Source organism: Aquarana catesbeiana, linkage group LG02, assembly GCF_042186555.1.
Source record: "Aquarana catesbeiana isolate 2022-GZ linkage group LG02, ASM4218655v1, whole genome shotgun sequence".
NCBI classification, from domain to species: Eukaryota; Metazoa; Chordata; class Amphibia; order Anura; family Ranidae; genus Aquarana; species Aquarana catesbeiana.
The window spans coordinates 163,310,227-163,327,319 of NC_133325.1; the positions used below are offsets into that span (position 1 = coordinate 163,310,227).

A 17,093-nucleotide genomic window follows, 5' to 3' on the forward strand; every position below is an offset into this window, starting at 1 on the left:
TGAAATCATTATGCTTGAAAATTAATTCACAAATTAGATTTTTTCTTTTTAATGTTCTCTAGAACCTGGTACAGATCTCCTATTGATGTTAAAAAAAAAAAAAAAAAAACACAAAGTGATGATTCTGTTGCCATAGTTACCTTAATTGCGTGCATTTAAAAAAAAAAAAAAGATGAACGCAACACTCCTATGATCCCAGTTTGCTGTATGTTTCATGCAAGTGGGCCAGGTTCCCATGCAGTATTAGGTCTTCTTAGTACAGCTAGTGCCAGTGTTGTCCATCTTCCCTTTCTTGTCATTTACTTTAGTCTGGTGTCTGGTTGTGCCAAGTCGTTTAGTGTGTTTTGGACGTGTGTTCTTTCCCATGATATACGGCCAACTGAAATAGAATACTTATACCTTGTGTCTTTTATTTCAGATTCCAGGTACCTCCTTGCTCCCTGAGGTAGCGCCCAAGGATAAGGGGAAGATATGTATGGTGATTGATTTGGATGAAACACTAGTTCATAGTTCTTTTAAGGTAAGGAGTGTTCCAGGTTAAAATGGCAACGTGTGAACATTGAGGGGTTTATTTACTAAAACTGGAGGGTGCAAAGTCTGGTGCAGCTGTGCATGGTAGCCAGTCGGCTTCTAACTTCAGCTTGTTCAATTTTATTTATTACAGGTACTTATATAGCACCATCAATATACACATATAAATATTGTACATTGACATTTAGTCCCTTACCCTCAAGGAGCTTACAATCTAAGGTCCCTAACTCACATTTGTACATACACATACTAGGGCCAATTTAGACAGGAGACACATAACCTACCAGCGTGTCTTTGGAGTGTGGGAGGAAACCCACGCAGGCACAGGGAGAACATGCAAACGCCAGGCAGGTAGTGTCATAGTTGGGCTTCGAACTGGTGACCCCAGTACTGCCAGGTGGGAGTGCTAACCACATAGCCACTGTTCAATTAAGCTTTGACAAAAAAAAAATGGAAGCTGATTGGTTTCTATGCAGAACTTCACCAGATTCTGCACTCTCCAGTTTTAGTAAATCAACCCCAGAATGTCCTACACTTGTAGTGGCAGATGATTGTTATGGGTTACTGCATGCTTTTCCAGTTTGGTAACACAATCTAATCTGGCGCAAATTTGACATTAGTGGCATGAATCTAATTCCAACAAAACTGACTAGAGATTAGCCTGGGCATCTTCCGAATTCCCATTTTTTTGTACTCCAGTGCAGCTAATGGGGAAGGACAATGGCTCACTGGATTAAAAAAAAAAAAAGGGCAGCTATTGGTAGTCTCTAGCACTGACCACCTACTGTGCGAAGGTATTCATTTGCCCAAAATACCTTACAGGCCATCTGCAGACCTCAGACCACCAAATGGTCGAATTAATAGGCCAGCTTTCTTTTTTGCTGTGCATTCAAATCTGAATTTATTAAAGTATAACTAAAGGAGAGGGATTAGAACACCTGTGAGGTTTTTATTGCTGTCTGTGTCTCCATTTGGGCAATTCACTCCCTCTATTTGTCATGTTTACAGTTATCGTTGAAAGTAAAAAAAAAAAAAAAAAAATCCTACGTTTTGGGTTGTCCTCGGAATAATAGTAATAGAGGGGAAATCTTCCAATAAGGACACTAGTTTTGGTGACAGACAGGGATTCCCCCACTTTGGGGAGATTTCCTCTCACTACCTGTTTGACTACGAGACAGGAAGTGAAGATAAATCTCCCCAATGGGATACAGATGGCAAAAAAAAAAAAAACCCTTCCACTCTTATCCAAAATAAAAAAAAGTTTTTCCTTTGAATCCTGCTTTAATGTCCTGATGGTGAGGTCATACTTTACAACTGTGAGTTAGTTTAAACTGCCAATTTTTCTAAATAAATTTGTTTGCGTTTTTCTGTGTTCAGTTATTTAAAATGGTTTTAATGATAAATTTAGTACATTTGACTATTTGAGGTACCGTATATACTCGAGTATAAGTCGAGTTTTTCAGCACATTTTTTTGTACTGAAAGTGCCCCCCTCGACTTATACTTGAGTCAAGCACTTTTCTGCAGCAAAAAATTTCATTTTCCGAACTGAATTTGGGGCCCCGTATCTCAGGGCCACTTGGTGCTAGGAACCCCAAATTTGGTGTGCTAACCCAGTGGAACTGGGTCCACAACATTTCCAAAGCTGGAGTTCCTAGCACCAAGTGGCCCCGAGATACGGGGCCCCAAAATCAGTTCGGAAAATGTCATTCTCTGCTGCAAAAAAGTGCTTGACATTTTCTGAACCGATTTTTGGGGCCCTGTATCTCGGGGACACTTGGTGCTAGAAACCCTAGCTTTGGATATTTTATGGTGCTAGTTCCACTGGATTTGCACACCAAATTTGGGGTTCCTAGCACTAAGTGGCCCCGAGATACGGGGCCCCAAACTCGGTCAACTGTGTCCACCTGCAGCAATGTCATTTCGGGACCCTTTGGGTTCAGAGACCCCAAATTTTGGCTGCAGCTAGGGGGCATATAGGAACCCATAACTACCGAATTTGAAGTTCGGGGGACCTATGGCTGCAAATGGGCACAGTGAGGCTGCAAATGGGCATTGTTGACCCTCTTTTCTAATTACAGTAGCTGTGCATTTCTCACCCTCGTCTTATACTTGGGTCAATACGTTTTTCCCATTTTTTTTTTTTGTGGTAAATTTAGGGCCTCGACTTATACTCAGAACGACTTATACTCGAGTATATACGGTATGTTTTAGAAGTATGCTAGCATAATCTGCAAAAATGTTGTTATAAATGAATTTAGAATTCTAGAATGTATGATGATGCTGCATTCTGTACTAGACAGCAGTCCTGTACAGGCATCTGTTACCTTCTGTATGCTTTGACAGTCCAGTCAATGCATACAGTGGATATAAAAAGTCTACACACCCCTGTTAAAATGTGAGGTTTTTGTAATTTAAAAAAAATGAGACAAAGATAAATTATTTCAGAACTTTTTCCACCTTTTTAATGTGACCTATAAACTGTACAACTGAGTTGAAAAACAAACTGAAATCTTTTTAGGTGGAGGAAAGAATTTCAGAATTAAGCAATCACATTTAACCCACGTTCACACGTTCTATCCACTGTATAGTGGTTTGTGGTCCCTGTTGTAGAAATGATTAGCTGATTTTAATTACTGGGTTATCACCTAGGGAAAAATGCTCCTGATTCTTAATTTAATTTGAATGTAATAATTCTTCTTCTGTTTATTGTTTTAGCCCATCAGCAATGCAGATTTCATAGTACCAGTGGAGATTGAGGGGACCACTCATCAGGTAAGAGGACACTGTTTTCTTTAAAAAATATATGTATAAAAAAATGAAAACTTTTGTTTCAGGAACAGAGTGGAAAGACATGGCTGCTACCTGGTTCAAGTAATCCAGGATAGGCTGTTTCCTCACCGCGCGGCCTACTCTTGATTACTTGTTTCAGGAAGCGGCTCCTATTTCATCTGAGATCCACCTTCCCGCTGGTTGGAATCATTTTGGCATCGCTCCAAGGAGAAGAGGGGAATAACTGAAGATGTGTTGTAAGATGCCATGTTGTAATGTATTTTGGATGTTTTGTGCATAAGGAAACTTTTTTTTTTTCTTTTTTTAAAGACTTCACCAGGACAGAAACATGGGGGTAGCTGATACTGATGTAACAGTGTCTCCTGCATCCAAAGAAACCCAATGTAATATAAAGCAGGCCAATATGTACCTTGAGAATTGTCATTTACACTGCACCAGTAAAGCAACAGGGAATGCTGACACACCTCTAATGGCGGTCTACAGACGCCCTTTGAGAGTGCAGGTTCTGGGGCTGTCGTTATCCTGGCTTTCCTATGTAGTAAGTTCCAGACCTGAAGTAAGCATGTACTTTATAGGTGTCCTGATACCTAATGTGCTTATGTGTGTTTCTGGTCAGTGACTCACTCAAGTAGTTAAGTCAGGATCAGGATGGCAGTCCTGGCACAAAACAAGTCAGCAATAGTAGCACTTACATTTCTTTCCACAAAACCTTTAAAACCGGATTTCTGTTTCTAATGTCCCTTGATAGGCCTCTCCAATTCCCCTAATTAATGAGACCGCAATGCCATCAACTGATACTAGCTCCTAGTAGCCGATACCTTTCATCTCTAATACATTTCACAGATATGAGCAGCGGTATGCTAAGGTATGTTATCCAAAATCTTCTCCCATGGGACAAGAGACCAACAAGATACAGAAGCTTTATAGTGTGATATGTTGTGTGATATCTCAACTGTTTATTACGATACACTGTTTTGAAGCTACCTAAGAGGCCCCTCTGTATCTTTTACCCACTTCAGGTATATGTTCTGAAAAGGCCTTATGTTGATGAGTTTCTGGAAAGAATGGGTCAGCTCTATGAGTGTGTGCTATTTACTGCTAGTCTTGCCAAGGTAAGGAAGAAGCAAGCTTTGTCCTTTTTTCCAGCTCCTTTCTTTACCCCTGTTTATTTTGTAAGCCATTCTTAGAGGCATCTTCTGCTTTATGTTGGGGTAAAGGCTAAGTTCACTTTTTGAAAAAAATAAAATAAATAAATGCACGTTTTTTTTTGCAGGTAAAAAAAATGTGCATTTATAATTTTTAATTTTTTTCCCAAGGAGCCTGCAGAGGATTGCACCGATGATTAGCAGATTGCGGGTGCAATCTCCTGCTCCTGCAGACTCTCAGGATAGCTGTCTGCCTGTACCTCTGATACGGGTACGAGGGGGTGCTTGATAAGTATTGAGCCTTACCCAGAAAAAATTGAGCTAGGAAGCTGTAACTACCACACTATTCTACATACCGTATTTATCGGCGTATAACACGCACCGGTGTATAACACGCACCCCAATTTAGGAGGGAATTTTAAGGAAAAAAAAAACTTTTAGGAGGGAAGTTGAAGGGAAAAAAACTTACATTTAAATGCCCATCATTGCAGCCTTGCCCCAGTGCAGCCTTGCCCCAGTGCAGCCTTGCCCCAGTGCAGCCTTGCCCCAGTCCAGCCTTGCCCCAGTGCAGCCTTGCCCCAGTGCAGCCTTGCCCCAGTCCAGCCTTGCCCCAGTCCAGCCTTGCCCCAGTGCAGCCTTGCCCCAGTGCAGCCTTGCCCCAGTCCAGCCTTGCCCCAGTGCAGCCTTGCCCCAGTGCAGCCTTGCAGCTCGCTGAGCTTCAAAATCGCCGACCACGATTTGAAAATGGCGCCGCCGGCGCCGAAATACACAGAGCCGGTCCTCGGCTCTTCTCGGTGGCTCTCGTTCACTTTCGGCTCCACTCGGGATGGGCGTGACGGTGAGCGGAGCTATCCGAACCTAGCCGAGTACACTCGGCTAGGTTCGGGCAGCGCTCGAGTGAAGCCGAAAGTGGCCGAGAAGAGCCGAGGACCGGCACTGTGTATTTCGGCGCCATTTTCAAATCGCGGTCGGCGATTTTTTTTTAGATCTGACAGGTCAGGATCGCAGGGGATCGGCGTATAACACGCACCCGCGATTTCCCCCTGATTTTAAGGGGAAAAAAGTGCGTGTTATACGCCGATAAATATGGTATTTCCCCAGGAAGTCAATGCACTTGCATAATCTGTCCTGCGGTTTCTAAGTCCCTGCAAATAAAATTCTTCCGACTTCCCAAATTGTTGTCCCTTTAGGTGTTTTTTGATATTGGGGAACAGATGATAGAAGGAGCCAGGTCGGGGGAATAGGGTGAATTGGACATCACTTGAAAGCCTAAGGAAGTCAGTTTTGCCATTGTTTCACCTGCAGTGTATGACGAGGCGTTGTCATTTTTGTTCGGTTGTCAAAAGTTTTGGGATCCGCTTTGCTACAAGCTTTCTCATTTCCAAGTCGTTGTGGATAATGGCACCAACTCTCTCACGTGATATTCCCAGATATGTAGCCATTTACTTTTGGCTGATATTTGGCGCTCCTCCATGATCATGTCATGGATGGCTTTCACATTTGCAGGCACAGAGACGGAAACAGGCCTTTCACTGGGTTTCTAATTTTCAACACCGAACTTGGCAGTTTTAAAATTGACAAGCCAAAGTTTAACTGTTGCATATGAAGGGCCACTTTTACCCAAAGCTTGTGACATTGTCCTATGCTCTTCCACATTTAATTTTTCTGGAGGTGCTGCCATGTTCACTTTTTGTACCTTCAACTACCTGGGTAGTTGATTTTTGCACTATTGAATCTAGACAAATTGGCCAGTATAGCCTGCAATTTACAACTTCCTAGCTCAATTTTTTTCTGGGTAAGGCTCAGTGCTTATCAGCACCCCCTCATAGGCAGGTACCTGAGACCAGGCAGATTAATGAACTATTAGAGCGCTCACCAGCGCCCTTGTAGTTCATTGAGAACTACAAGCAGTCAGAAGCAGTGGCTGACGGTACTTGTACTGGGTACAGGAAACTGTGACTGAATGATGTGGCCGTGTGGACAGAGCCCTGCACGGCCATGCTGTTGTCAAATTGTCACAGCAGGTGTGGAGAGGAGATCCCCCACCCACTGTCACAATGAGGGTGGGATCGGGGGGGGGGAGAAGGTGCAGATATTGGACCATGTTACATGTTCCACACTAAAAACAGGTGGAACATGTAACGTGTTCTAAAGGTGAACTTATTCTTTAAATGGTGTACACTAGCCAGACAGAGGGGAAATATAAATTCACCTGTATGAAAAATAGTCATACTAATCAGTAATGCTGCTTTGTACTTGTATAGGGTATGTCAAAATCCTACAAAGAAAATGTCACTTTCAGTACAAGGGAATAAAGCTGAATTTCAGGATAAATATAGTATGATTATATATATATATATATATATATATATATATATATATATATATATATAGTAAGTGTTTTACTTGTTAAAGGATTTGTGCGGAGTGGAGTTCAGGTTTAAGCAAGCTTTAAATAACTCTAAGAATATCCTAATTTGCACATTGCACTTTTTGGTCTGTCCTTGTCAGATGCTTAAAGCTAAACTCTGGGCAAAAACAATATTGGGGCATTATCTAGGTACCAGCAATTTACCTCTAATGATGTGTATCCCAGTTGTGGGTCCTGCTTCATTCCTGAAATCTGTTAGATTCATGCACCCCCTGACAGTGATGGAGGCACTGATTTTCTGTCAGTGAAACTTACAATCAAGGCTGGAGCATAACAATCAGTCGCTTGCTCTGCAGCCTCCTCTATTCTTAAAACCTCTTACATTCTTTTCTGTGATTGGACAAGGGGCACATGACTATCATGATGGTATGAAAGCTGGTTCACATTAAAAATGTGCTGTTACAGTTTTGGCTAAAGCTACCTGGGCTACATGTGGCCAACTTGGTCATGAATCCCTAAAAACTCAGACCAATTGTCTGGTTTTGTAAATGCAAGTAATGGGAACCTACCAGTGTAAAAGAAGACTGAAATGTGACTTGTACAAAACTAGGTATTCAAAGATAAGTTCACCTATTTGAACGTGTTACATGTTACACCCATATTTAGGGTGTAACATGTTCAGCGTCTGACCCCTTTGCCCCCCCCCCCCCTTTTTTGTGACAGCGAGAAGGGGAGAGTGTAATTGCCTGGCCGTATTGGAGGGTACAGGCTGACCGCTACACAGACAGTCTGCAAGAGTGTGGCATTATACCTGTGATCTGCTGAAAATGGGTGCATTGCTTTACAGGCTCCTAACAAAAAAATAATAATAACATTTATTTTTTACCTGCAAAAAAAGTGCATTCATTATTTATTTTTGTTAAGCTGAACTTATACTTTTACTATTCCCTTTTATTTTGTCTACACCTTTATATAATGGAGTAAATAGTGCTTATCAGATGATCTATGGTTGTTGTGGGCTACTACACACCATTGCCTACAGCAGATTTCTTGTATCAGCCTGGTATACCATTGGTGTCATAAGTAGGAGGTAATGTCTGAATATCTAACTCTCCTCCATAGTATGCTGATCCAGTGACAGACCTTTTGGACAGAGAAGGGGTCTTCAGTTCCCGGCTCTTCAGGGAAGCTTGTGTCTTCCACCAGGGTTGCTATGTCAAAGACTTGAGTCGTCTAGGAAGAGACCTAAAGAAAACCATTATCTTGGACAATTCTCCAGCATCGTACATCTTTCATCCAGAAAATGCAGTAAGTGCCAATACCAGTGTTTATGCTTACTCTCTTACTTTTCCATAAAGCAACTCCTTCTCTATTTAATTGCACCTTGGAGCAGGTACATGTAGTTTTTTACACTTCACTAATAATGCAGTTAGGTAACTGGGGCAATCAGCAAGATACATTATCAGCTGAGCCATCTAATCAAAAACAATGAGGAGGAGAGGCTTTCTAATGCAAAAACAGTGGATATGAATATCAAGGGGGCTCTTACACTTGTTTTAACAGATTTATTTAGAAATAAGCAAAATGCACAAATCGATGAGTACAATTTTTATGGTTTCCTTTGCATCCACATAGGGATTATGCAGCTTAAAAGGACACAAGAATTTAGACTATCATTTGAAGATGTCCCCATGTTCTCCAGGATAGAGTTGTAAAGGAACATACATTTCTTGAAATCTTGTAACTGAATGCAAGAGTTGGCCAGCTGGATTTTTAAGAGATATGGCTACACACACATGACAAAGTCTGTACCGAACCTAAAGTGAGGGAAATGGAAGTTTTACAAAGGCTGCTCATAGTTGTGAATCCAAACCGTACGTTATACATTTGAGTTGAGTGATGTTTTAACCCTTTTTATGGAGGTGCAATGGCACGTGCAAAAACTTGTCCTTCCAAGACTTGAAGGAGAAGTGTCAACGTTTTCGTTAATCCTGTCATAAGTTGGGAAAGCCACTTAACATAGGTCCCTGTTGGGTCTTTTTTTTTTTTTTTTTTTATCTCTTGGGGTGCCGCAGCATCTAACCTTTCACAGAATAAACTTTCCTGCATCTCCAGCTCTACAGCTGGCAGACAGTTTGAGTAGACAAGCATTTATGTTGCTTCTTGGAAGAGGAATCATTGTTGGATCCTATAAAAGCCGTACATTATATCTCTGCTAAATTGCTGCTATTATAAAATGGAACACTCAGTCTGTATCCAGACTATTGATTTTCTTACTTTGTATCTGTTTCATTTTCTCCTTTTAATCTTGAATGCACTAGTATTCAACCGAATTGTCAGCATTGCAGATGCAGAGGTTTTCCACTTTCAAATAACAGGTCATTTAGGAGAGCAACATCCCTTCATATTTTCCAAGCATTGCCTTTTTAATTATTCCAATAGTATTGCTGACAGATTGTATTTGAAGGGCTGGTTGCTTGGAAACCATTAACAATACCGGATGTCGAGAGCTGTATAGAGCATTGATTAAAAGTTCTTTCTGCTTCATAAATATTGGTGCATTTCATGTTCTCTCCAGTGGAAGAAGATAGGTTTGTTTTACCACAGCTATTGAGCTTGTTAAATTACTCTTCTAAAGGTGTCCATGATACAAGCCATTACATTGCTATTACATTGTTTTTCTGCTGTCAGGTAATTAAATAATAGCAATTGTAAAAGACTCCAAAATTTATGGGCCAAGTGCATGTCACAAAAGATTTCTATTTCATTTTGAGAATTTGTCATTTGAAACGGTTTCAGGTTCTCCTCCGATAATTGTCATTGTAGTGCAACTTACCAACTGCCTCTCCTCCTTTTTTTTTTTTTTTTTTTTTTTTTTTTTTTTTGTGCATTCGCAATTGATGAGTGAGATTGTAAACAAGTAGTAGCGGCAGCCAGTAACAGAACATTAAAGGGGTTGTAAACCCTCGTGTTTTTTCACCTTAATGCATCCTATGCATTAAGGTGAAAAAACTTCTGACAGTGATTTTTCTACTGTATCAGCACCGTAGGCTTTAGCCGTCAGCGCTGATCAGTGTATTCTGATGGCGGGGAAGTCTCTCCGCTGTCAGAATACAATAGCTCAGCAGGGAGTTTCCTCAATCCACATCAAGTGTGTGGATTGGGAAATTTAGTTTTTCAAGTCATTGAGTCAAAATAACTCATCTATGAGCTGCCCTTTTTACAGGTCCTAAACTTTATAGAAACTTTTCATTGAGTCGCCTAGTATGGCTGCCATTTTTTTCTTTACTCGGATACCAAATTATTTCATTCTTGACTTGGGCTATGGTAGGTTGAGTGTACTACCAAACTTTTGCCAGTGTTGGTTTAGCTGCTGTAAGGATAAAAGTGTCAAATTTTCTTGGGTGTTTTGTGCAAGTTTCAACCCATAAATTAAGGGGCTCGTATATATTTTTGCGAATTCCCTTGCAGTACAGTGCATAACAATTAATAGACATTGGTCCAAAAACATTTAGATTTTGGACCATCCCACCATATATGTTTGAGGGAAGCCGGAGTTGGACACTTGGAAAGTAATGAAGTTTGTATATTAAGAAGGAGAGGTCAGTAATGGCAGCCTTCATAATTCCTAACTACACATTTGCCTATTTTACCAACCGTCTGTAAAAGGTGTGGAAGTCTTCAAACCAAGATGGCGGTTTACAATTGTGTACAATTGTGTTAAATGAAAATAAAACCATTTGTAACATTCTAATTTGGTTCTCCTCTGTTTTTGTTTTTCAGGTGCCTGTGCAGTCTTGGTTCGATGATTTGGGGGACACGGAGCTTTTAAGCCTCATCCCAATCTTCGAGGAGCTCAGTGACACCGAGGACATTTATACCAGTCTTGGCCAACTGAGGGCTCCTTGAGTTTTCTCCTGTTGCCTTGAGTTTTTTTCAGGGGACATTTTTATATCTTTTTAATATTCTTTTATTTTATTTTTTTCTGTTTAATCTTTCACACACGCAGTGCCTTTGGCCTTCGAGGACAAGGAACAAAAGTGGATATTGATATTGGGGCCTTTTCCAAGCAAGCTGCGTACAGTTCACACTCCTTATGGCCTGCGTGCTTAGTGGCACGTTGGTGGTGAATGCAGGGATCTATACATGCCATTACTTTGGTGCACTAGTAGGAGAAAGTGTCCTTTTTTAATAATGGTACCATGTACCTCCCTTTTTCTAGTTCTGTACTGCTGTTTAGTTTTCATATCTTTAATCAAACCGTACAAAGGAAGGCTACAATACTGAGATACAGGATCCATGCCGGTACTTTAAACAGCCTAAAACTGAACCCCAGCCAAAACCTGTATTTACACATTAAAATATTTACTTTCTGCACAGAGCTGTAAGCACCAAACTTCTGGCACTGAAACCTACAGTCCTGCTGGGAGTACTGAGATTGCTGCGGATCTCTCGGCATTCCCAACATTCACAAAACATCTTGCGTTCTTTTCAGTGAATGCAAAGTGCTCTGTGAGTGTTGGAGGGGAGATTGTGAATGGCGGGGATGCAGAGAGAGCAACCCGCAATGACCTCTGTACTCCCAGTGGGACCGTAAGCTTACAATTCTGTTGGGGGGGGTGTAATATAAGTAAAGTTAAACAATGAAGCAGCAGCCAGATATGGTTAAAGACTGCATTAAGAGCCTTTTATTTTTAATTTTCAGATTTGTCAACATAGGTTTGGCTAGAGTTCAGCTTTAATAACTTGATACATACAGGAGTTCAGGGACCTAAAGGGGAAGTAGAAGCCCAAGTAATATTGGCACACCAGGGGTTACAATATGGGTGGAAATAAGCTTTAGCTCAACATTCTCTAATGTGTTTTGTAACAGGCATGTTAAAAGTTCAAGAGTACTTGTTGTTGCTTTTATAGAAAGTCATTTTGTAGCCTGAACAAAAGTGGTGAGGATGCAGCCTGTTTACAAGTAAAATCAGAGGTTTTGACTTTAACGTTGTATAATAACTGGCAGTATCTGTATTATAGCTGCACTGATAATGCTGTACTGAAAGCCATTTTTACTTTTGTATCCAACTTTTTTTTTTTTTTTTTTTTTTACCAGTCTCCATAATTCTTATAGGACAGCAGAAAAATGAGCAATGACTGAAAGCAATACAGGGAGAACTTTGCTGTCGTTTATATACTATTGAGTATTCATTGGCCAGCCAGTACCCTTCAGGTGCTTACTGTACAGAGTGCTCCCTCTCATGTCAATTGTGCATCATGTCTGGTGACCGCAGGAATGATCAAAAATGAGTACAGTAACTGCATGGGTGACTGCAGTAACGCACATTTAACAGTCACTTTCACCAAAACCATTCTGCTAAATTGTATTAACTCTTAGCAATTCGTTTGTATCCCTACCCTTAAATATTGCTTCTGCCAGCAAAATTGCTCCCTTTGTTCAAATGACCGATTCTGCAATATTTTTTACTTTTCACAGTGAGATGATAGGCCTTTTTAGGTTTAAGTCACCCCAAGCACAAAGACTAGCTAGTGTTTCAGAGTAACCCAGCCGAGGTACACATCTGAAATGATTGGGCCAGGAACAGGCGGAAGCTTTGTTTTATTTTGGTTTGGATTTTTTTTTTTACACTGGATGCATCCATGGTAGAAAGTGCCTAGTTGATAATGGCACTGATGCACGTTACTGTTCCCCTAATGTCATACAGATATAGCAGTTAACAGTTGTTTCGCTGATAAAAATGAAAGAGATGGAAAAGGGCTTACTTAATCACTGGTAAACGTCATACGCCCTTGTGTAGCAGTATCCCTTTTTATTACCTTTATTTATACTCCAAAATAGAATGATTTAATAAGTCCAAACATGTAAAAACCAAAGGGATTTTTAAGCTGCTTTGAGATTTTTTATATATATGGATATATAAAGTTCACTATGCTGTTTTGATAGTAGACTTGAAGCAAAGGTAATTGTCCACTGACTCCTATGAGAATCCAAATAGCTTTACACTGAGGTCAGTATTGAATTTTTGTATTTTAAAAACTGTGGAGAGTGGTTGGTGCTTACCAGATTAAACCAGTCGCTGACATACACTACATAGGCAGTGCCTTATACTAGCAATGTTTTGGTATCATTTTAAAGTTGGAATATTGGCTTTACTGGTTTATGCCGGTATCACTGAGCAGTGGAGATCATGCTACATGATAAACCATGCACACATCTCAGCTGGCCCATTTTCCTCAAGACTTTAGCACTTCTCTGAACTGGAAAGGGTATGGTATGTTTTTATAGTTCTTGTACTTGGTAGTTGGGGTTGATTTCTAAAGGTTTTCCAGACTAAATTACATTTTGACCATGATATTTGATGTAGGTATAACATATACCCTGTGTTAAAGACACTTGTCACAAAAAAATATGTGGGCAGCTGTTACTGACCTACTTGTGAAAAGGTTGGTTACTTGGCTGTCTGACATCAGAACTTTTGAGTCATTAACCCAGAACAAGTATGTAGCAATTGGCGTTGGACTTAGCAGGTTTAGGTCATTGATTCATTAAGTATTACAATCTTAGAGATTAACATGCCAGCCAAACAGTATTTAGACTTGCATACACCAAACAGACCTATAATGGCACTAAAATAGCCTTTTATACTTCATGAACAGGAAACCTGCATGGTAAAGAACCTCCTTACAAGTGAGGGGTGGTCAAATTTTAGTTTAGCCTGCAAAACCCCCTTAAACCTGTGTTGACTTTTTAATATAACTAAATTATTTTTCTGTGGAAGTAGAGACACCACAAGGTTCCAGGTCATACGTTTAGTTTTACATGATGACCCACACCAGATACCAGTCTGCTAAAATGCCTAATTAATTACCAACTTTCTGGTTGTGAATGCATAGACACTCCACCTTCTCCCCCAGAGTCCATTGCCTGAACAACCATCCTGTGTATGGTTTTATTTAGAGGGGGACATGTAAAATGAATGATATCTGGTGAAGAGCTTCTACCATGTATTTCCTTTTTGGCTTCTTAGAAACACATTTTAAAAGCTTAAAAAGTAAAACCTGTAGAGGGCAGGCTGTATTTACTTCTGATAATTGCCTTCTCCTCACATTTTGTACCATTAAGGGTAGCCCTCATTTCCTGGCCTGTCTTCTACTGTTTCTCCATTTACAGGGTTGAGTAGGACTGTTACTAATTGGACCTCAGGGGAATCTCACACACAGATAATGAAAAGAATGGCATGACCATTGCTGTGTCAGCCATTTCTTGTACACGTTAGAGATGTCAATGCTGCACATAAGTCAGGCAGAACATGTACATTCCTCCGTGTGTGTGGCTTTCTGTGGTGGCTGGATGTGTGCTTGGGATTTGACCTTCCTCTTTGAGGGTCTGTGACAAGTATTAGGTTTTATTCTTTTTAGAACAATCAGCTGTTGGAGTGACTTTCAGCACATTGCTGTATTTAAGTTTCTACCGGACTGGATGGACTGATCATCAAACTATGTAAACCCTTTAAAAGAGCATGTAATAAAATCTATTTTTATGCCCTATTTGTGCATTTTCTTAGTATTTTTTTTTTATGTTTTGCTCATCATTACAGTCATTAAAAGTTACATTTTGTAACCAAATTTAAAGGCCATTTCCACATACAACCAGTATTTGAAAATGGGGTTGACTTCCGAGACAGAGCTGAGGATAGCTGTGATCTTACACAATCAAGATGCATAGTTTTATTTTAAATTTCACACCATCCTGTATATTAACAACCCTTTTGCAGATAAGGCTTTGAAAATGCAAATGTATACTACTACTAATTGTACATTTGTACACAACCCTTTATGTATACCAAAAGGAAACTGGACTCCTTACATGGGCTCTCACATTAATCAATTTATATCCAATCAGGCAAGTCCCTGCAGTGTATAGTTGTTAGTACTCTAACTGGTGTAGCCAGCCATACTGTCATTTTGGCTGAACATACAAATTTACTGTTTGCACAACTGTGTGGGCAGCTAGACAGTATAATACTGCATGGTGCTTTAGTGTTCGCTTCTCACTTCTTCCTTTTGTGATAACAGATATGCAAGTCTAATGCCCCGTACACACGGTCGGACTTTGTTCGGACATTCTGACAACAAAATCCTAGGATTTTTTCCGATGGATGTTGGCTCAAACTTGTCTTGCATACACACGGTCACACAAAGTTGTCGGAAAATCCGATCGTTCTAAACGCGGTGACGTAAAACACGTACCTCGGGACTATAAACGGGGCAGTGGCCAATAGCTTTCATCTCTTTATTTATTCTGAGCATGCGTGGCACTTTGTCCGTCGGATTTGTGTACACACGATCGGAATTTCCGACAACGGATTTTGTTGTCGGAAAATTTTATATCCTGCTCTCAAACTTTGTGTGTCGGAAAATCCGATGGAAAATGTGTGATGGAGCCCACACACGGTCGGAATTTCCGACAACAAGGTCCTATCACACATTTTCCGTCGGAAAATCCGACCATGTGTACAGGGTATAAGACTGTAGGAACATCCAGTATCCCACCGAAAGGTGTAATGGAGATGTAAATGTAACAAAGATGACAGCCCATTGCTTACATTACAAATGAACAGACGTGTAACGCTTGTAATTTCCAGCCCCATAGCACCAAACTTCTCTGTTTTTGTTTTAATGCTGGCTAAAGACCTGGAGAACATAGTTGCAAGAGCACTTTAAAGCTTAGACCTGCACCACAATTGATACCTGACCTGCTAACCAAAGAAGCGTGAATTAAAAAAGTACACTGTGTAGTGAAAGAAATAAACAAAAAGGTATTCTGAATATACATATTGTATCAACAACACAGATTACATTATTTTCCCAGTAAAAAAAAGTTCTCATTGAAGAAAAAAAAGAAATGGCATTGTAATAAGAATAACACTAATGACAGTACTAAAGCCATCTATATGGTAGAATTCATCATACTCTCTTACTATACAGCGTCTAATGCATTTGAAATATATAGTAATATGCAGTAAAGAAAAATTTACTATCAATGCCAACTTTTTCAGAAAAAAAACTAAGTAAGAGAAGAAAGAGGGGAAAAAAGGAGTAGAGTAGCATCCAGCAGAGGGGGCCGCTATATAAGTATGCCATCAAATGAAGAAAAAAATTAAGAAAATTCAGTGTTTCTCTAACCATGGCATCTTGACCAAATATGGCTAGCTTAAGTAAGGGGGAGACAGTGACTAGCTATCTCACATAGGTTACGAATAAGGGAGATTCAAGAAACTCCACCCAGGGGGTCCACATTTCCCTAAACTTAAATTTGTTTTTGTTTGCTATAGAAATTAACTTCTCCATCCGTATAGTGTGGTTCATCTTGGCTACGCACTCCTGTAGAGTTGGCAATATGTGAGATTTCCAATGTCTTGGAATTAATGCCCTGCCTGCTATCAGCAGGAAGCAGAATAAGCCATTTTTAATGGCTTTAAGTGATTCAGGGATCATAGAAAAAAGTGCTATCTCTGGGGTCTCTGGCCTTTTTTTGCCGTGACCAAATGACTAAGCTTAAATATAGCTGACCAGTATAGTGTTATTACCAGACAGGACCACCCTAGGTGTAAAAGTGTGCCTTTCAATTTTCAATAAAAATATATTAAAACCAAAAAAACTATTATTATGATGACTAAAAAACTATTCTCATTATGATGACTAATTTGAATAAAACCCAAAAGCACTGGAGACTTGTGGCAGGGAAACTGAAAAGAATAAAAAATTACTGCGCTTCCCTACACCCCCAAGCTGCAGTTCTAATTCATAGGTACAAGAATCAGATATATAAAACAATTAACAGAACCGCGCTAGAAAACTAAAGTGAATAAAATTCCCATCAACCAGAATATCTCAAATATTGTGTTTAAAATCAAAACAACATAATATATACTAAACCCAAATATCAACACAACATGATTGTGATTAATTAGATAGTTACAGAATATTGTGACTGTAGTAAAAAAACTTTAAAGCAAATAAATTATAAGAGGTGATAAAAAAGAATAAGTCCGTGACTGATAGTGACTTCAAATAAAAACAGTCCTTAATGTAGATAATTCCACCAGTAGTGATTGAAGCATCAAATAGACAAAAACATCTCGTGAGAAGGATCCACCACCTATAAAGATGTACGCTTACCAGAGGTAAGCTTAATCAAAGCTTATATTCACAATCCAATCTGCGGGGACACCACCATCGGTCTCA

General features: G+C 39.9%; 1 protein-coding gene across 1 annotated transcript in view; it reads left to right on the forward strand.

The window, feature by feature from the left end:
* CTDSP2 (CTD small phosphatase 2) overlaps positions 1–14,393 on the forward strand; it is a 57,638-nt gene extending 43,245 nt beyond the window's left edge. Inside the window, exons 4-8 of the mRNA XM_073613726.1 lie at positions 419–520; positions 3,249–3,305; positions 4,343–4,435; positions 7,962–8,147; positions 10,623–14,393. Coding sequence (XP_073469827.1) covers positions 419–520; positions 3,249–3,305; positions 4,343–4,435; positions 7,962–8,147; positions 10,623–10,748 — 564 coding nt within the window. The 3' untranslated portion in view covers positions 10,749–14,393. The remainder of the gene's footprint in view (positions 1–418; positions 521–3,248; positions 3,306–4,342; positions 4,436–7,961; positions 8,148–10,622) is intronic.
* Positions 14,394–17,093: the final 2,700 nt, after the last annotated feature.